At 33.7% G+C, this 22,145-nt stretch overlaps 1 protein-coding gene across 2 annotated transcripts; it reads left to right on the top strand.

Annotated features, from left to right (window-relative positions):
- The first annotated feature begins 6,956 nt into the window (after positions 1–6,956).
- Positions 6,957–20,784, top strand: LOC100367899 (dipeptidyl peptidase 2-like). 2 transcript variants are annotated; one of them, XM_085492108.1, is made up of 11 exons: positions 6,957–7,127; positions 10,683–10,822; positions 13,058–13,221; positions 14,055–14,190; positions 14,589–14,676; positions 15,639–15,802; positions 16,104–16,164; positions 16,586–16,707; positions 19,090–19,246; positions 19,850–19,985; positions 20,527–20,784. In XM_085492108.1, the coding sequence occupies exons 1-11, from the start codon at positions 6,962–6,964 to the stop codon at positions 20,612–20,614; spliced, it is 1,422 nt and encodes a 473-aa protein (XP_085348234.1). In that variant the 5' UTR covers positions 6,957–6,961; the 3' UTR covers positions 20,615–20,784. The 2 variants fall into 2 exon arrangements, with proteins under 2 accessions (XP_085348234.1, XP_085348236.1); XM_085492110.1 differs by lacking the exon at positions 6,957–7,127 and adding an exon at positions 8,103–8,167.
- The last annotated feature ends 1,361 nt before the right edge of the window (positions 20,785–22,145 follow it).

Here is a 22,145-nt window from a genome sequence, read left to right as displayed (position 1 = left end):
TTAACAAAGTTTCAAACTTATCATTTCAGATCGTGGAACGTGTTGTAAAGGAAACCATGGTTAACCATAAAGAAAACCATCTCACTTGGGATATCATGTTGTCTGATATAACCTGAACCAACACACTTACGTTGTGAATTTTAATCTGAATTTGTGCTAACTTGTAACATAGGGAGTACAATTCATGCACTCGAGCTGGATTTATTGCACATGTCTCGCGTGAGTTCAGTGCTCTTGGTACATTTTGGCGCCATTTTGGTTGGTTGTCTTACTATTCTTTGTACATTTTGTTTGCAAAACTAGACAAAATAAGAACATTTTACATCTGTAAATTCCCAGGTAAGCAAGATTTTGTTAACGACTGCGTATTATATTAAATATTATAAGCATGAATGAATTGAGGAATCACTGTGTTTAGTGTATATATATATATATATATATATATATATATATATATATATATATATATATATATATATATATATATACACTTGGCATATTATGACTGTTATTAACGAAAATGGCTAACAATTAGTAAAGTCATCCACTATTTTCATTTGATAAAACGTGTTTTATAACTGTGCACACTTATACATAACCTAATATGTAGTGACGAAATCTTTCTCTGTTTTTGTGGCTTGAATATGAATAAGTTGAAACACCGATACAGTATATCCCATATTCATTTACAGTCTGTCACACCTACTAATCGAACATGAGGTGTTCAATGGAATAAGTCAAAACTTATCAAAGTGAGCTGTTAAGAAGTTAAAACATTATGCCACATAGCAATCGTCACTTGTGATACACGTCCTAAACACATTATCGATATATCTGAATGTAAATTTAAATATAGTTTACAGGGTTAGTTCATTGCTTGTGCAAGTCAGTTTTGTTTGTGTATTATATTTTGCTAAAGTGGATCGTTACTAAATACAAATGTAAGCTGAGTCGTTTTCTCGAACTCATCATTGTACCATGCCCTGTAGTGTATTGTGACCTTGTCTTGTGGCATTTTTTTTTTTTTTATTTTTATTTTAATTCAGACTGCAGTAGATTTATCCAGCGTGGGGAAAATGCTTAGAATATCGATTCAGGTTTGTAGCTGATGTCATAATTGAACTGTGCAATCAAATAATTTCTCTTATTGATTTAACATATTTCTAAAAATATGCCATATTTGTTCCCTCTATTTCAAGGAAACGAAACAAGCTGACTTTGAGCAGCAAAGAAGGGACTTGTTCAATAGTAGACGCAGTACGACACACCAAGATGTAGGAACATGCATTCAGGTAGAAACTCATTATAACATTGTATTCTATGCCTGATATTCTGTATTGAGTTTAAAACTCGCAATGCATTGTTCTAAGAGATGATAAACACTAAATACAACTTCAAATCAGCAATAGAAATAATCGATTATTTTCCACTGGTTAAAATGTACAAGCTAAAATGTAAAATAAGTTGGCAATAGTAAAGCAAACAATACTTACTTATTTCAGGTTTAGACTCGATTTGCATCTGTATTGCTTCTAAAAAGATAGTCTCAACCTAATACTAGGTATTTGTTTTGATCATGCACAATTAACTACTTCTCGAAAAAAATATAACACTTTGAAACTTAGTTTCCATGGCAGAACATCTGAAGACGCTAGATTCAAATACAGTTTGCAGGGTGTGATAGTGACTGGTTATATTTTATAATTTTTTTAAAGTACAGCGGTAAGCTAGATGGTAATTGTTTCTAAGCTTACCAGTGCACTGTGAATTGTATTATATTGTATTTCCACATATTCCTAAATTCTGCCATATTTCTTCTCTACCGTTTCAAGGAAACTGAACAACCTAACCCAGATCAGCAAAGGAAAGACTTTCTTGATAGCCTCATTAGTGCAAACAATAAGACACTAAAGGAAGCAACAACATCCATTCAGGTAGATACATTAAAACATTGTATTATACATTTGGTAAATTGTACTCGTGTTCACACCGACATTTGTGCAATGCATTGTCCCTTAAGATGACACTTGTATATTATATTATATTATATTATATTATAATATAATGTAATGATATACTACAGTATTGACCCCACCTGAATTATGAGTATAAATATGCTTAGAATAGTATACATATTTACTTAGCAGCTCCAAATTATTGAGTGTTGAATAAGTATTTGTTTTTCTATTCACAGATAGATGTTTAACCTGCCAATCAAATACTGCCACCAACTCATGAAGCTGCCAACAGATTTTAACACATACAACAAATGTTTTAAGTCATACAAGTGAAAGTAGTGTTGGGCAATTCATTAATGTAAAATTCTTGAGATGAGCGGAATATAGAATATCTTTAATAGTGTGTGGAAATGGTGTCTAGAATTGTCCAAGTTTAGCTCAAGATTGTTTAGCTTTTTTTCCAGTTTGCTGAAGCGAGAATTTAAACATGTTTTGTATTCGTGTATTGCTTATATTGTGTGGTGAAGACTCACTTGTAGCTCAATGTGTCTTCTACACTGTTCATTGATAAATGTGCTACAAAACTGCAACTTTAGCTGTAATTTAATGCAAACACTTTTGCATCAGTTTTGGGTGTTATGCACTGTCACCAAGGTTGAATATTGTTTATGAAAATTAGGAAAGCCATAATAGCAAACAATAGTTAAATCCATTTCCTCATCAATACAATATTCCAGCCATAGTTATTGGACAACAAATTTATTTATACACAACAAATGAATGACCAAACCCAAAATAGATACACAAGTGTTTGTATACAGTATTTTTTAGCTTTGCCAGCAACTCTACATTAATATATATATATATATATATATATATATATATATATATATATATATATATATATATATATATATATATATATATATATATATATATATATATAACTATATTATATATATTATAACTTCATGTCTTTCAACATTTTATAGTTATGTATTATTATATTTCACATCGCATCACAACAATTTCGTTACAGCTATATCAAAATGTTGTTTAACTGCTTTCTATGTGCATTTTCGTTGAATACTGCCATATTCTTCTTTACATGTAAGCATCAGAATGTGAATAAACTCATTTCATCTTTGTAATTTATTTCAAAAACAATATATGAACTGATCATGTTGTATAAAACTTTATTGGAAACCATGTCGTCCTAATAACAACGTAATTATCTTTACTATTTAGCATACACTGCCACTTTATGACGATTAGGCTGGCGTAATTTATTCAAAACACCTTAAAATACTGATATATCATTGTCATAGACTGCAATCCATTATACATCCTGGAACTGTGAGTTATCACCAATGCACACTTCCCTAAGCAATCCTCTATTTTAGTGAATTTATTAATTGTATTATTGTGTGCTTTGTTCTTGTAATTATTTTGACATGTATTAAAGCCAAGAGCTTTAACTCGATATTTTGGTGTATGTGTATTTCATTTCCAGTACTATTGTCTTGTCCGCCCCATTCTAACAATGAGAGAACCCTCTGACCAGTGTGAGTTCTGTGGGTGGCCCTCTCAATTGCAATAAGCAGGCCTTACACTGTTACATTCATTGCCTAACGAGTTCCTTTAATTTTGAAGGGTATAGAACCCATATGCCGCATTTTAGTTAAGGAGCAAATCGTCGACGTTGAGCCTCCTTAGCTCAGATTAAGAGTAACACTAAAATATTAATCAATTTTATAATGGTTGATCATGTAAGATAATGCCCAGTAATAAAAAAATAACCGAACTATGTCATTTAGCCAGTCACCGCCATTTTGACGTTATGAAAGGTGACTCAAACACACCCCCGCAGTACAACCACAATACAGCGACATAGCTAGTTGTAGACGCGCGATAGGGGCCTGTTGAAAGCGGCAGAAAACATTATGTAAAACAATCATGTTCTGTGACGACTCTAAGCTAAGATGTGGTTGCCTGCCAGTGAACTATAAACGCAAAACCTTTGACTTTTACATCATTACTAACGTCTCTATTACATGTTCATACACGAATATGACACTGTTTTATGTAAACAACGTCTGGTTAAAATGGACACAGTGGTGTAGTAAAATAAAGGTTTCATTACAATATAATAAGTATAGCATCAAAACAAACATAGATTATTAATATTACGATGTACAAAAATATTGGTCAGATAACAATACAGTAGTGTCAACAAGTTTTGATAACAATACTTTTATATGTATTTTTTGAAACTTTAGGCTGACTTGGTTTGGGGCAAAGTTTACCTGTTGTTTGTGAGTGATTTTAACGGTTTTCAAACATGTTTTAACTTCTTAAATAAACAAACAAAAAATGCAAATGAATAAAGTAGTTCGAGAACTACTTTTTGCTTTTGCATTTTTTTGTTTGCATTTGCATTTTTTTTGAATTTGGGGTAGTTGTTTGGCTTCGAGAGTACCGTTTGGTAATCACATAGGTGATATTTTAACTGCCCAACAATAATTACACAAGTCACTGCATGTTGTTTTCATCATTTATAATATAACACACACCCAGTGTTGCACGTTCCAAGGCCTAATTGTACATCAACGCAGATTGCCGAGCCGCACTGAACCGGCATGTCTCGACCCAACTCTAACCGTCGCTAATATCTCGTGGTCTCCGCTCTGACTCTGCCGTTACTAAAAAGACGGTTAGGAAACGAACCACATTCTTTTCATTTTTATTCGATTTTAGTAACCGTGCTCTAACCGTCTACCAGTGTGAGAACTGAACTGTATACCTCGTAAAGTTGCATTGTGGGATGTATCGTGTTACCGCGAGCTCACTACGTTCTCTTGCGCAATCATGCAAAATGGAGTGCGCCCGCAGAGTTTAATACAATTTTGGCAGCAATCACCACTGTGATTATTCATATAGCCAAGGGAATATTTTTATATACTTTCAGGGGTATCTCAGACTGGTGACAACTGAATCATAACTTGTTTGTAGATTTCGCTATGTAAAATATTCTGACTCTAAATGTATACATAATTATTACCACCATCACCAGATGATTAGGAGAAATGCTACTCATGTGTTTGTTACATGTACGCATATTTGAGTGTATATGACAGTGACAATATGTCATGTCACAATCTGTACATAAAATAAAACAGTTTGTGGATAATTTCAATTCACTGTTATTTTTAGGAGGAACTGCCAAACAATGTGCATGTTGTCACAATTTATCATAGTTTTCATATGCGACAATACAGACACATTTCGTCTTTAAAATCTTGAAATAAAATAATCGCCAGATAGTGACATTTTTTGGAAAATTGAACATGTTTAGCATGGAGTGTAATACCTTTGGACATGTGCAATATAAAACTCTATATAATTTTGTTACCATATTTCATTGACCAAGCAACATCATGAGTTACTATGAGGTTGTTACGAAGATACCGCAAAGTATGCACGAAGACAGTGTAGCGAGAGTGTCGACCAATTCGCAGCTGTGAGTGCATACTTTGAGGTATCCTCGTAATAACTTCTTCATGTAGGGTCGCAACTGAAATAATTGAAATATGATTGCTTTCCAGGAGTTTGTGTGATATTGATGCTCATGCCATTAACCTCAGAAGGATGCCTACTGCGAACAAATTAGTTAAGTTTAAAAACGGAGGACATGGTTATGACTGCAACTACATGAATATGTTGGTGTATGTTTTCAAAACAGAAAATGAGGCGATATGAGCAGCAGATGTTATCGGATGGGATTAAAATAACATTAGATTCTAAATCAATTTATTGTTACCATTGACAACCAAACGTGTTTATCACGTGATGAGTTGTCACTGTGACATAAAGAAACTCAGAATAGACTTTAAATGGATTATTATGGATGAATGAACCAATAATAGTAGATAATACAGTCCAAATACGTCAGGTGATTCGGGTCTTCTTATTCAGCCCCCCCCCCCTTCCCCCAGTCACCGTGTATTTATTAAATATAAAGTTAGAACTTCACAAGCACTGTAATCACAGTTGTCAATTGCAATATCAGACGAGATCTTACAGAGGCTCATCACTAGTATAAACTTTCATATACACATTTTTTTTGCTTTGCAGCGGATTTTTTTTTCATTTCAAACTGCCATGTGAACTATTTGCTCAGCTTTCCTGTCTCCCATATCAACTTTTCCGACTTGCTTGGGCAACATTCGTGAATTTTCAGTTAAACTTTCTAGCGTCTCAAACTACTTTTCGAGCCTTTAACTTAATTACCTTTCTTGTTTCATATTGTAACATTATCGAGATTGCAGATGACTTGTTTTGTATTTTCAAACCGCTTTGCAAACTAAGTATACAATGCAGTGAACATTTTACGACATTGCACTCAACGTTTCCACAAATACATTTTCTGCCTTCTAATATAACTTTACAAACTTACAAAGACGTAAATGCCGTATTGCATTGTAGGACATACATAAGGGGCACCCTCTCTAAATCCGCCACTTGACAAGAGTTGCGTTCGACCAAGATTTTTTCTGAACGGCATAAATTACAAGTAAAATCAGGAGTCTACCTCGCTTCTCGTCTCGTTTCCATTGCGATGTAATCAATGTGTATATTCCCACTGGACTACTCGGGTTGTTTCGTCTTGTTTGGAATTTGCGGCACGGTCGCCGTCTTCGCATCACTCAGTTTGTTGCTTTCACATATATCAATAGTTGTAAACAAAGTTCTGTTTAATGCAGAACGCCACCAGCGTTACGTTGTATGCTAGTATTTGTTTTTATTACTGCATAGATTTGGCCGATCGGACAGTATTAATTAAATAAAACAAAAGCGTGAAACAGTGACTGGCTTTGCTTTTGTTGATATTGTTGACATATTTCAGATTTGTCTATTATTTTATTTTCTTAAACATAAACAACAAAAAACTCAAATGAAATACATAACACATAATATCACACTACTTTCAGTCACTATACAAGATGGCGGCTGTTTCGAGCAGTGTTTACATTTTCACCGTCATTTTGTTGTTAACTCTCGTCACGAGCAAGTCAATTTACGAAGAAAGATATCACGACCAGTATATTGACCACTTCAACTATGCGAGCAATCGTAATCAGACTTTTAAACAACGATATTTGATAAACGGTGAGTTTTATTTTTCAACTGTGAATTATAATACAGTGAAATCATCGATGCACTTTTAGTGGCACGTGTGTTGGAGACACCTCCCCCTACTCGAGCTGTAACAAGACAGGATGTTGAAAGTGTTAGTGTGGTTAGTGTAGATGTGATCACTTGAATGCAGAAGATATCACCATCTTATTGTCGGCACATTTCCATAAACCTACTAACACTTTATCAGACTTAGTTGAAATTTAAACCTATTTGTTGGTAAAATGCAGAAAATATTTCACGGGAATATTTCAGGCAAATCAATATCGCTTGGTAATATAATGGATGTCAGTGTCCTTGTCTAAACCAAATTCAGTCAATTGTTGAACTGTGTCTAAATTCAACATCAACGTTTATTTCAGAGAGCTTCAACATTGAGGGCGTACTTCAGTTACCACACACCTTCACAAACCACAGACATAAATGAGACGATCTGCATTCGAGAGAATGAATTTCTGCTGTCATAAATGATATGTAGTGATACTTGCATTCTTCGTTTCACCATTAATCAATAGAGAATAACATTCAACTTCATCTGAAAATATTATTTAGTAAACTTTCATATTCAAAACTGTTATTGAAGAAAACAAAATGTTACCAGGCATTTCAAGCCTGACTGGAGATTTATCCGTCTTGATCTTATTGCCAGCAGTAATTCTAATCACAAGTGCAATACAATAATGCACTATAGTTGTTTTTAAGTTAACTGTTCCACACTCTCACTTTTGCCGAACACACACATTGGCAAGACTCCAGAAGACGTACCTACACTTTATGCATTTTTTTTTAAATTATGCTAATTAATTCATGATGTACCAGTTTCTGTGCTCATGAATATTCATTAATTTGTGGGTCAATACATTTTAAAAGGGGTGATATATTATTTTTGGGGGAAGAGTTAGAAAGGGGGATTAGCAATCCTTAGTGGGGTCAATACAAAAGAAGGGACTTCTGTTGTTGCACGTTACCTGCAGCTGTCAACTGTGTTCGTACTTCGACGACTTCCATGTGAGGTAGTATTCTTGTGTTCTGTTTTTCTGACTTGAGTTCTTGATATACAGAAGTTGCTGTTTATGTTTTTAACGTCTTTCATGTCTTGTCTTGTATGAGTGTCCTTTCCGTGATTTGAACTTGCAATCTTTGAGTTCTCAGCGCACTGTCTTGTCCACTGTACCATGAGTGTCTTCACACAAGTGATAGGATTTAAGTCCTACTTATAGGAGCAATGTTTTCACTAGCATTCAAAAATCGTACTAACCGTACTGGATTCGAACCAGCGATCTCTCACATTGCATACATTGTACATATCCACTGAACCATATGGGTAGTCATGCAAATGAATGATTTGTTTTCATATTTAGCTTTATTGCAAATTAGTGTTTGCGAGAAAAGACTGGCAGGCATGGGAATTGAACCCGGGTCCTCCTGATCACTGTGGAGACAACTGAACCACAAGACCACAATTGATTAACTGGATGTGTTTGCATTTGATAAGACTATATACTAGTAGTGTGTATATATATAGAAATACAACATATTTTTATTATTGAGTTACAATTGTCCAAAAAATTGCCAATTTTAAGTTTTTACTTGTGTAAACTATATGCATGCCATAACCTGTTAGTGTACATGTTGCCAATTGGGTGTTTGCCATTTGCGTTGCTCATACCTGATCCGACCCTAACCCTAATGCCAAGACACGTTCCTGTTAATAATTCTGTTGCCCATACCTGACCCGACCCTAACCCTAATGCCAAGACACGTTCCTGTTTATAATTGCTCAATAATGATACTCTGTCTGCGGGTAAGTTGCATTGATGTCAACTGATTGAACAAGTCGCGTTTAAGTAATTTCCACTATTAACAAGTGGTTAAATTGTGACAATAAATGTGTGGACAAATATTTGAGATTTATTTTGGTGTAGACAACTCTCGTTTAATTATTTTACACCATTACAAGTTGTTAAATTGAGAGAATAAATGTCTCAACAAATATTTAATACTTAGTTTGGTGTAAACAACTCACATTTGATTAATTCCCACAATTACATGTACAGGTTGTTAAATTCAGAGAATAAATGTGCGGACAAATATTTTAGACTTATTTTTGTGTAGACAGCTCTCGTTTAATTATTTTACACCATTACAAGTTGTTAAATTGAGAGAATAAGTGTGCGGACAATATTTTAGACTTATTTTGGTGTAGACAGCTCTCGTTTGATTAATTCCCACAATTACAAGTTGTTAAATTGAGAGAATAAATGTCTGGACAAATATTTAAGACTTATTTTGAGACTTATTTCTCATTTAATAATTTTACACCAAAAAAATTTTAAAATCATCTTGTAGACCGATCGCCACTGTGATGAATGGGCAATACATACATGATGAATGGGCAATCTATCTATGTGATCAGCAAGGGTTTTTCTAGAAAAAAACTGCAAGAGAGAGCACTACAATTCAGCGTTGCCACCAAGTGGAGGAGATAGGGTTCTCCCTACCAGGGTGTGGAGTTTTTGATAATTCTAAGTTAAAATGGAGCATTCTATGGCTTCCTTGAGGACAAAATTACTATCAGACAGGTCACAGTTGAAGACTGTGAACACATGTGATCCCTGGTCAATCAGAATTTTATGGTTGCCAGAGGATCTGCTCCCATGGGTAAAGGGGGCGCATGGCCATGGCATGAGGGCGCTGTGCCCCTGTTCTCTTGTTTAAAAAAATCTGTGTACTGAATAGAGGGGGATGTGAAAACTATAAATGTGAAACCCTCATGCAATGGATGTGTTTTGTGAATATAATTACATGTTGTGCGAATACTATACTGACAGTGTTACTAAATGTTTTTTTCTTTGAAACTATGCAGTTTTACATTTCACAATTCTTTAAAAGTTCATATCCTTGTGTGTGGACTACGTAACAGAATATTCAATATTGCTAAGGCTTTCACCACTGTACCATGTATTTCCATGGGCTCTGCGCAAGATATGCTGTAGAATGCTGATTGAAGGTCTGGTGAAAAAGGCTAAAGTCAACACTAACACAACACAAACTCAACTTTGAAGTAATCCTGAGCAACCAAATGTATATATGCAAATATAGGGGTAATCTTGTTATACTGCTCAGTACTTCTCAACATCTATCCCAAAGTACAGTTTTCGGCCTTTGTTTTCACCATGATGGTTGCCAGGCAGTGAAAATGTACGAATGTTCACCCATGAGGATAGAGCAAAATTCACATATGTCAATAAATAAAGTTGTCTCACTCGCCCCAAACTTACTGCATTGTTGGTTAATAGTTGCATGACCATTACTGGCTGCTTTGTACATCAAACCTGGTGATCTCTTGTGTTGTCATTCACTGTACATGGCTTATAATGTAGCCTTCTGACACATCGTGCAAGTGAATGTGGAGTTGCAAATGTCTTCATAACTTCATTATGTTTGTCATCATATTGCTTTTGAATAGACATTATTATCAAATAAACAACTTAAGAGTTGAAATGTCTTTCTTTTATGATATTACAGATACATACTGGTCACCTGGAGTGGGACCCATATTTTTCTACACTGGAAATGAAGGACCAATCACAGCATTTGCTGACAACACCGGGCTTATGTTTGATATCGCACCACAGTTCAAGGCATTACTGATCTTTGCAGAACATGTAAGCAATGAATTGATATAAGTTGTAACATGCATAGCAAATCAGTGTTTAATATGGTGTTGACATATAAGTCAGTGTTTAATATGGTGTTGGCATATAAGTCAGTGTTTAATATGGTGTTTACATATAAGTCAGTGTTTAATATGGTGTTGGCATATAAGTCAGTGTTTAATATAGTGTTAACATTTAGGTCAGTGTTTAATATGGTGTTGACATATAAGTCAGTGTTTAATATGGTGTTGGCATATAAGTCAGTGTTTACTATGGTGTTGACATATAAGTCAGTGTTTAATATGGTGTTGGCATATAAGTCAGTGTTTAATATGGTGTTGGCATATAAGTCAGTGTTTAATATGGTGTTGGCATATAAGTCAGTGTTTAATATGGTGTTGGCATATAAGTCAGTGTTTAATATGGTGTTGGCATATAAGTCAGTGTTTAATATGGTGTTGACATATAAGTCAGTGTTTAATATGGTGTTGGCATATAAGTCAGTGTTTAATATGGTGTTAACATTTAGGTCAGTGTTTAATATGGTGTTGGCATATAAGTCAGTGTTTAATATGGTGTTGGCATATAAGTCAGTGTTTAATATGGTGTTGACATATAAGTCAGTGTTTAATATGGTGTTGGCATATAAGTCAGTGTTTATTAATATGGTGTTTAAATATAAGTCAGTGTTTAATATGGTGTTGGCATATAAGTCAGTGTTTAATATGGTGTTGGCATATAAGTCAGTGTTTAATATGGTGTTAACATTTAGGTCAGTGTTTAATATGGTGTTGGCATATAAGTCAGTGTTTAATATGGTGTTGGCATATAAGTCAGTGTTTAATATGGTGTTGGCATATAAGTCAGTGTTTAATATGGTGTTGACATATAAGTCACTGTTTAATATGGTGTTTAAATATAAGTCAGTGTTTAATATGGTGTTGGCATATAAGTCAGTTTTTAATATGGTGTTGGCATATAAGTCAGTGTTTAATATGATGTTGAAATATAAGTCAGTGTTTAATATGGTGTTGGCATATAAGTCAGTGTTTAATACGGTGTTGGCATATAAGTCAGTGTTTAATATGGTGTTAACATTAAAGTCAGTGTTTAATATGGTGTTGGCATATACGTCAGTGTTTAATATGGTGTTAGCATATAAGTCAGTGTTTAATATGGTGTTAGCATATAAGTCAGTGTTTAATATGGTGTTGAAATATAAATCAGTGTTTAATATGGTGTTGACATATAAGTCAGTGGAGTTTAATATGGTGTTGGCATATAAGTCAGTGTTTAATATGGTGTTGACATATAAGTCAGTGTTTAATATGGTGTTGAAATATAAGTCAGTGTTTATTATGGTGTTGAAATATAAGTCAGTGTTTAATATGGTGTTGAAATATAAGTCAGTGTTTATTATGGTGTTGAAATATAAGTCAGTGTTTAATATGGTGTTGGCATATAAGTCAGTGTTTAATATGGTGTTGGCATATAAGTCAGTGTTTAATATGGTGTTAACATTTAGGTCAGTGTTTAATATGGTGTTGGCATATAAGTCAGTGTTTAATATGGTGTTGGCATATTAGTCAGTGTTTAATATGGTGTTGGCATATAAGTCACTGTTTAATATGGTGTTGACATATAAGTCACTGTTTAATATGGTGTTTAAATATAAGTCAGTGTTTAATATGGTGTTGGCATATAAGTCAGTGTTTAATACGGTGTTGGCATATAAGTCAGTGTTTAATATGGTATTACCATTAAAGTCAGTGTTTAATATGGTGTTGGCATATAATTCAGTGTTTAATATGGTGTTGAAATATAAGTCAGTGTTTAATATGGTGTTGGCATATAAGTCAGTGTTTAATATGGTGTTGAAATATAAGTCAGTGTTTAATATGGTGTTGGCATATAAGTCAGTGTTTAATATGGTGTTGGCATATAAGTCAGTGTTTAATATGGTGTTGGCATATAAGTCAGTGTTTAATATGGTGTTGAAATATAAGTCAGTGTTTATTATGGTGTTGAAATATAAGTCAGTGTTTAATATGGTGTTGAAATATAAGTCAGTGTTTATTATGGTGTTGAAATATAAGTCAGTGTTTAATATGGTGTTGAAATATAAGTCAGTGTTCAATATGATGTTGGCATACATATCAGTGTTTAATATGGTGTTGAAATATAACAGTCAATGTACAATTCGAACATAATAGAGATGACATTTTATGTATATGTGTTTTCTAGAGATACTATGGTAAATCTTTGCCGTTTGGAGACTCATCCTTTATATTGGGTAACATTGGATTCTTATCTATTGAACAAGCCATGGCTGACTATGCTGTGCTGATACATTATCTAAAAATTAAATTAAATGCAGCAAAGTGTCCGGTTATTGCATTTGGAGGCAGGTATATAATAGTTTAGTAAAAATATTATAGTTTCATATGTTTGTAGAACTGTGTATGTTTTACCCACGAACTGAAGATATCTGAAATGTCGTCTGTGACACCTAAAGTGTCCCTGGGGTGGAGCTGTCTATACAGAATGTTCTATGTTGCTAAGACGCGCACCACTGTACCATGTATTTCCATTGGCTCTGCGCGAGCTGCTGTAGAACGCCAGTCAAAGAGCTGGCGATGCAAAAGTTAAGGAAATGGCACAAACTCAACTTTGAAGTAATCCTGAGCAACAGAATTTATATATGTTGCACACGTAGGGGGTAATCTTGTAGAGTCACAACAACTGTCCCAAAGTTCAGTTTTCTGTGAGTTTTCAGACTTTGTTTTTACTGTTATGGTAGCCAGGCGGTGAAAATGTCCATATGTTTCCCCCAAGGATAACCTTTTATAACATAGCCAACTTGAATACTTACTCATTTATTTATTTATTCATTCATTCATTCATTCATTCATTCATTCATTCATTTATTTATTTATTTATTTATTTATTTATTTATTTATTTATTTATTTATTTATTTATTTATTTATTCATTTATTCATTCATTCATTCATTCATTCATTCATTCATTCATTCATTCATTTATTTATTTATTTATTTATTTATTTATTTAAAGTGTTTTAGAAATGTGAGGGACAATCAGTTATACTAATTATAAACAGTGATCTTAGAAAAAGATGTCGTTTTAAAGTCTCTGAATATATACTGCATACAATAAGATACCAATTCATTATGAAAGGCTCAATTTCTCAACGAGGCAATGTTTTATATTCTACTCTACAGTTATGGTGGCATGTTAAGTGCGTATATGAGATTTAAATATCCTAATCTTGTTAATGGTGCCATTGCTTCCAGTGCACCTATCTACCTTGTATCCAACCAGTCTTCTAGAGACTTTTTCTTCCAAGATGTTACAAAGGTGAGTAGGCAATAATTACATGGGTGTCTGTTTCTAGCAGTGAGGAGAGCCATAAGATTTTTACAGCATGAATAGCCATATAGTCTGATGGTTAAGAAGAACAGTCATTGATGATGAAGGTTATAGCAAGAAATTAGGACGTACCTATCTGAAATCAGAGATATCAGTCCCCAGCTGTAACAACAGACTGATAATAAATTTAATAATCAATAATCACTATCAAATAAATATTTGTTGTCAGAAGTTTTTAATGCATGAATTATAAAATACTAGACAGTGTTGTCTTACATGTATGTTTCCAAATTTGTATGACATTGGTCACAACAAAAATTTGCTCTGTTAGAAGGTGAATCACACTAATAAAAACTGAGCAGAATCTTATTCTTTCTATTTTCCAGGATTTTTCTCTTGCAGATAAGCAGTGTCCATCTGGTGTAAAACAAGGATTCCAAAGAATTGAAGATCTAGTTAACTCTGGTCCTTCCGGTATACTGACTTGTTTTCATCTCTCATATTCAAAACCGTCATGCTGATTGGCTGAAAGATGGTCACATGGTGTTGAATAAATCATAATATACCATTTGCATCACACTGATATTCAACTTTAGTGATGTCAGCATATTAATTATGTTATAGTCTTGTATGTTTAAACAAACACATATGTTGTAAAATATGGCAGATAACAAAATGTGTTGAATTGTGGGTAGAAGTGCTTTATAGTCTCTTTAATATCACAGAAAGTTTTGTTGCCAGTATGATTTTCTTTAAGTCGCTAAATGGCAAACTAAATATTTATTTAATCACCATTTATTAAATTTAATTGCCATGGTGACAGAAATGCTTGCAATGTGGTTAGCTAGAGTAGGTTCCGTGCAATAAATCGCTAAATGTATGAAATCCAAACATTTCCAGGCATTACAAGAACACCAAAAACCAGGTGAAAACTGCACCAATATTTCAACTCACTTCTCACTACCATAAACTCCATCATGCATTTCTGTTACAAATTTGGCTTAAGGTGTGTTCTAAAAACAACTGACTTTGGAAAAATAACTTATCAAAACTTTTGAGCTAAATAAATTGTTGTATATAATGATCTCATGATAGCACCATCGTATGTAAAACATGTTAGGATTAAAAAATCTGATTTTTTTTTTCAATTATATGCATTTAATTCTTATCTTTCAATTAATTTATTTTGTTTTAATTTATTATTTATATACTGGTGGATATTGTATTATTGTTACTTTGCAATTACCAACCTAAAAAATCTACCAGCATATAAATTCAACTAAAGTCAAATATTATATATGAAAAAAGGGAAATAAATACATACAAAAAAAAAACATTTTTAAAAAAGCGCAAACCAGGATTTTATTTTAATCTGATTGGTTTAAGACCACTAAATTCATCCTTAATAAACACTATTAAATCTTTGTGTTTGTCAGGTTTACAGAAACTGACCAAGATACTGCGTCTGTGTAAACCAATGACAAAGGACAGATTGAACCATGTAAATGGATGGATACGCAACTCCCTCACAAATCTAGCTATGTTTGATTACCCATATCCCACTACTTTTTTGGTTCCTGTTCCAGCCTACCCAGTCAAGGTAAGAATTCCTATTTATAGACACTGGTAAGAATAATAAGTGAAAAATAAGTGAAAAGAAAAACTCATTGTTTGATATCTTGGATCATGTGATTTGATGACTATGGTCACTGATTGGTGTTTTAGCTAGTCTCTGATATTTCATATATCCTTTGATGACATTTTAATACACTGGCCTCAACCAATGAGAAAAGGCAATAAGAATAATGAGGAGACATCTACCTTTTGTCTATAAGTGTAAATGTACCTATGTTATATAATGGGAAGGCTATACTATTAACATGTATTTTATTTTATTTCAGGTTGCTTGCAGTTACATAATGAATAGTTCTGACCCACTTGTAGGACTTGTCCAGGCAGCAGGTATAAGTCACAGTATATTGAGTGTCTTTTCTGTGAGATACTCGGCCATCTTTATTGATATAAACCCCCCCCCCCCTCCACACACACACACCAGCTTGAAATTCATTATACTTTTCATCTTACAAGACTTATACTGTATTAAAGTAAATATATTGACAACATTCAGCTCAGTGCGATTCTATCAAAGACAGCAGTAAAATCGTTTACTTCATTTCAAATGCACAAACGTATGATTGACACTCAACTTGTTAATAAATCAAACAATCTGATAACTACATGAATTTTTATGAACATGTCTGCTGTATAGCATATTGTGGCCGAGTCAGAATATAGCTATACAGTGGTCAAATGTGATGGAATTTAAGTCTTGCGGATTTGCAATATATTTATTGTCTGTTCAATGTGTTCCTCTGTTATATAGGTCTGTATTACAATGGCACTAAAGGTTCCTTAAAATGTTTTGATGTTGACACCGAATTTGTAGAATGTGCTGATCCTACTGGGTGTGGAGTAGGCCCTGATAGCATGGCATGGGATTACCAGGTGAGTACAGGATGAAGATTAGATTTTGATTACATGGCATGGGATTACCAGGGGAGTACAGGGTGTGGAGTAGGTTTTGATAGTTTGGCATGGTATTACCAGGAGAGTACATGTTGTGAAGTAGATTCTGATAGCATTTTATGGGATTACGAGATGAGTACATAGTGTGGAGTAGGTTTTGATAGCATAACATGGGATTACCAGGGGAGTACAGGGTGTGGAATAGGTTCTGATAGTTTGGCATGGTATTACCAGGGAGAGTACAGGTTGTTGAGTAGGCTCTGATAGTATGCCATGGTAATACCAGCAGAGTACAGGTTGTGAAGTAGACTCTGATAGCATTTTATGGGATTACCAGGTGAGTTCAGTGTGTGGAGTAGGTTATGATAGCATAGCATGGTATGTGATTACTAGGTGAGCACAGGGTGGGAGTAGGTTCTCATAGTTTGGCATGGGATTTCTAGGTTATCACTGGGTGTGGAGTGGGCTATGATAGCATAGCATGGGTTTACCAGGTGAGTACAGGGTGGGAGTAGATTCTGATCGCATTTGATGGGATTACGAGATGAGTACAGAGTATGGAGTAGGTTATGATAGCATAGCATGGGTTTATCAGGTGAGTACAGGGTGGGAGTAGGTTCTGATAGTTTGGCATGGGATTTCCAGTTGAGCACAAGGTGGGGAGTGGGCTATGATAGCATGGCAAGGGATTACCAGGTGACTACAGGTTTTGAAGTAGACTCTGATAGCATTTCATGGGATTATGAGATGAGTACAGGGTGTAGATTAGGATCTGATAGCATGGTATGTGATTTCCCTGATGACAAGGTGTGAATTAAGCTCTATTATACAGTATTAACCTGGCATTGGGCCATTCCAGTTTATATCTGCACCCCCTGTTGATGTGGTCAGATTTCCAGCACTGTATGATGGGGAAAATACCCCGGAATTCCAACTGTATATGAAGAAACAGAATCTGGAAATCCAGACGAGTAGGGAAAAAAAATTCCTGGAAATCCAGGCAGTTATGGCTACTAAATAAAATATGGCCTAGTTTATCTTGCCACATACCGGTTGATGAGGTTGGATTTCCAACAGTATGACTAAAAAAACTTGGAATTCTGACTGTATATGGTAAACAAATTGGGCTAGTATGAAATAGTTATTACTGAAATTAGATAAGGATGGTGGGCCGAATGAGCTCATCAACACCGTGAAACAGGACTAGTTTGGATTTCCATTATCAAATATAAAATTTTGAACTTGGTAAATTAGCCTATGATGAGAGTTATATTTGGAAATCCTACTCTGTATGGTGGCACAATGGAACTCATCAACACCATAAGTAGGAACTATAGTTTTGGATTTCCATTACTGTATGGTGAATGGTGATTTGGAAATAAAACTTTGTATGACTTATACACCCATGGAAATTATACCCTGTATGAAGTAAACACACAAGCTCATCAACAGGGGGGTGCAGATATAAACTGGAATGGCCCATTGTTACCAGATGAAGCAAGTAAAAATATGGCATGGACACGTTACGATTACTGATGACCACCTGATTGGCGCCTGTCGTGTTCTAGCTAAATACAAGTTAAATGTTGTGGTAATATGTAAAAAATATACCGAATTAGTCAGAACATTTTAATTTGCATAGTTAATAATTGTGTGTCATGATCATGCATCTATGTTCTATACAAATCAAAAAAGAAGAGTAAAGCAGTTTTTATGAAGATCATGATAAAATCATATACATGTACCAATATTATAATGTTTAGGATATGTCTTTATTTTTGAGAGGGAATTTCTCTAACCATATTTGTGCCATAAATTTCAACATGAATCACTAGGCATCAAGTTATTCTGCAACACCTTGACTTTATGCCCCAGATTATTTAAGAATTTGTGAATAGTTATTAAATCTTACATGACAAGCAGTATTTTGTTTATCTGGAAGCAAGTGCTATTTCACTAATTTGAGATTTGTTTACTACACGTCTTATCACAGTCATTGGTGCGGTGTTGATCAGAAAATACACTTTGGTGGTAAAAATAATAATTAGATACAGGCGAGTGATACACTACAAACACTTGATCCTTGTGCAGAATGTATAGGATGATTTAATCTTTTTCTCTTGTTAAAACTGCATACAGGTGAACCTTGAGCTGTGAGTACTTCATACATTTTCATCCAAAGCATAATCTGAAACTACATGACTATTGTTGTTGTGGAGAAAATAATGACATACCAAATTTGTCAAGTTTCGATCAGGGTAGCTCATGAAGGTTTGAACAACTTTCACTGAAAATTTAAAATGTTTTGTAAAAAAATGTTACAGACATCATAATTGTAATATACTGATACTTTGTTTCTAGGCGTGTACAGAGAGCATGATGCCTGCTGGCAGTAATGGGAAAACTGATATGTTTCCTGATTTGCCATTCACTTTAAAAATGAGAGATGAATACTGTGAAAAGAAATGGAATATTGTACCACGGAATGATTGGTTAAATGTCCACCTTTGGGGAAAAGGTAATTGTTTATGAAATATTATACCATGTATATCAATGATATAATGATTGGTTGAATATCCACGTTTGGAGAAATATTAATTAATTAAGATATATCATATATGTCATGTAATGTTTAGTAAAATGTCCACCTTTAAGGAAAGGTCATACCATAGATAACAAAATGATTGGGCAAATTATTTAAGATATATATCAGTGTCTTGTTTTAAATCATCCTCTATATCAGCTATTTGAAAATTGATTGTTTTTTATGCCTCAAATAGTATATTAACTGATCGATCAACTTTTACACAGTCACAACAAATTACATTACCTTGACAACTTATGTAATCAGGTTCTGTCCCAATATTGAATACTTGCTTAACAGCAGTGTAACCTTAAAGTCATTATAATATTTAATTATATTATGGGTAATGGTAACACTACCATAATGTTTGCAGTCAGATAGCACCATGTTTCAATCAAATTAATGTTGATTTACAGCCACATGATTGACTGATTTTATGTTTGTGAAATTACACTTACATTATGTACCTCAGATTGCTGTACATGTAATGTATGTTTTATCATCTATTCTGTCTGTATATATTTTCTCTTTCTGTAGATATACTAACTGCAAGTAATATTGTGTTTGCTAATGGTAGTTTGGATCCCTGGAGGAGAGGTGGTGTACTGTCTTCACTATCTGACTCATTGATTGCTGTTCTAATTGATGGTGGTGCCCATCATTTAGATCTGAGGTATTAACCTTTTATGGCTATTGATATGATTGATTGTGTCTGTTGCACAGATGACAGGTGTGTCAGGTCGTTCACACATATGTTTATCCCCCAAAACATAGTAGTTATGTGCTCATTAAAATATACAGGCTAATTATTATCTTAAAATGTTGATTTTCATATTGAATTCGTTCATCCAATACCAATATTAGAATGTCTGCTTATATACAGTTCAGAGATTATGCCAGATCTTGTTTATAAATATAATTTAGGCAACTATTTTGATTTGCATGTAATATACTAACAGAATTTCATGAATGAAATTGCTGTTAATAAAACCAAATAATGTTTTATCCGATACTATGCCATTACATGTTTCTTTACATTACATGATATACATTATTAAGTATTGATGTGAAATGCACATCATGCAATATTGAATGTACATGATCTCATATAGAATGGTCAACAAATTATTATTGCACATATTGTTAGATGGCTTTCCCTATTTCCCTAATTATAATTAATAGTATTATATATTTTGTTTTCCTATTTCTTTCAGAGGAGCTAATCCTTTAGATCCTCAATCTGTACTAAATGCACGACAAGAAGAAGTAAAATACATACAGAAATGGATTGAGCAGTTCTAATAATAGTTTATGCTGCACTAAAATTAAGCACATATGTCAACATAGTAAGGAATCCATCATAGTTTAGACCTCTATATAGCCATAGTTGAACACAAGGATCTGCAGACCTTAAAGAAGATTTCCCCTCAAAGTTGCATTTGTTAATAAATGAAACTCAAGTGGATTTAGAATTCTCATTGACTTTGTGACTCCTTTTTTATGTTCAGTCAAAGGTAGAATGTGAACTCAGTTCTACCTTATCATGTGTTTGATGCAACAACCACTATGGTATGAGTATGTTCACAATAGTTTGAAGTTGGAGTTTCTATATCATTTTTGGGGGTGAAATTAACTATATTTCTTATAAATCCCCATTAAAATTGTGAATAGTGTCGAATTAACTAACAAACAAAGCATCTCCAGTATATTCTTCAGACCCGGCTATCTACATAGATGTTAACAGGTGCATGTGCCCTAAACCAAAAGTAATTTTGTGATATCCTAACAGTGTAAATAAAAAACAACCCACGAGTGACTCAGCCACATTCTTTGAACAAATGGAAATTAATATACTGGTTTAATCTGATATTGTAGTGCAAGGAATCCGATTTATCCATTCAGAGACGTAGTTTTTATTAGTCGGTCACCATGTTGAGGGTCAATCTGCTTGCATAGACCAATGAGACTAAGATGATTTGTATTACGTAGTATGTAGATATGCAAAATTATTACACGTATAAAATCAATTAAAATGTATAAAATAAAATGTATTGATTGACATGTCAATGTAAATCTAATCACCATTTCATTGTCCATGACAGATTTACAGTGCAGGATACATCATACTCTATTGAATACAAAAAATGTTCATTTCGATTGCTTCATGATTCATGATTCATGATTGCTTCATGATTATATCAAAAACATATTAACAGTATTACAAGAATGTAAGTCAACTACTAAGAAGTGTGGTAAAAAAGTTTTTAGCTTCTGAAAACTGTTAATTATTAATTTGTTTTCTGGGAAATGGACGTGAAACATTTCTGTTGCTTTATGTTTCTATATTTACATGTACATGTAGATTTGCTTTCATATGTATGGAAATAAATGCAATAATTTACTTTAGAATATGGTCTTGTTCTTTATTCTATCTTGCAAATTGACAATTCTCTATTCATATTTTCATTATCATTCCAGCGGTGTTTCTTTCAATCTTTGCAGATATGGTATTCAATATTGATAACAAATATTGTGGCCATGCTTTCAATAAAACGTTTTTGGCATAGTAAATTTTACTATTCAGACATATTATCCAAGTTTATTTTTACACTATTCAACTGTTACCAATATTGGATAAACACATGGGTCGGGCCATCACAATTTTAGCCCAAACTTTAATTTTAATGGTACGTATCTTGGTTGTCTGGAAAAAGTTGACGTCCTTGGGAATACCAATATGAGAAATCAATTCTCTCCCTCTTACTAGACAAGCACAGAGACTAGTTTTTTCCTTTCACATTGAGGCTGATTGGTTTTGTTTGTTGTAGCCATG

This window comes from Saccoglossus kowalevskii, chromosome 17 (assembly GCF_978046115.1).
Source record: "Saccoglossus kowalevskii chromosome 17, keSacKowa6.1, whole genome shotgun sequence".
NCBI lineage: Eukaryota > Metazoa > Hemichordata > Enteropneusta > Harrimaniidae > Saccoglossus > Saccoglossus kowalevskii.
This window is presented reverse-complemented; position numbering and strand designations above follow the sequence as displayed.

Excerpts from the sequence above, each read along its gene's own strand:
- LOC100367899 (XM_085492108.1), top strand. The coding sequence starts at position 6,962 with ATGGCGGCTGTTTCGAGCAGTGTTTACATTTTCACCGTCATTTTGTTG. Across the intron at positions 13,222-14,054 it reads GTTATTGCATTTGGAGGCAG|TTATGGTGGCATGTTAAGTG; the intron begins GTATATAATAGT and ends TCTACTCTACAG. Across the intron at positions 14,677-15,638 it reads AGTTAACTCTGGTCCTTCCG|GTTTACAGAAACTGACCAAG; the intron begins GTATACTGACTT and ends TGTGTTTGTCAG.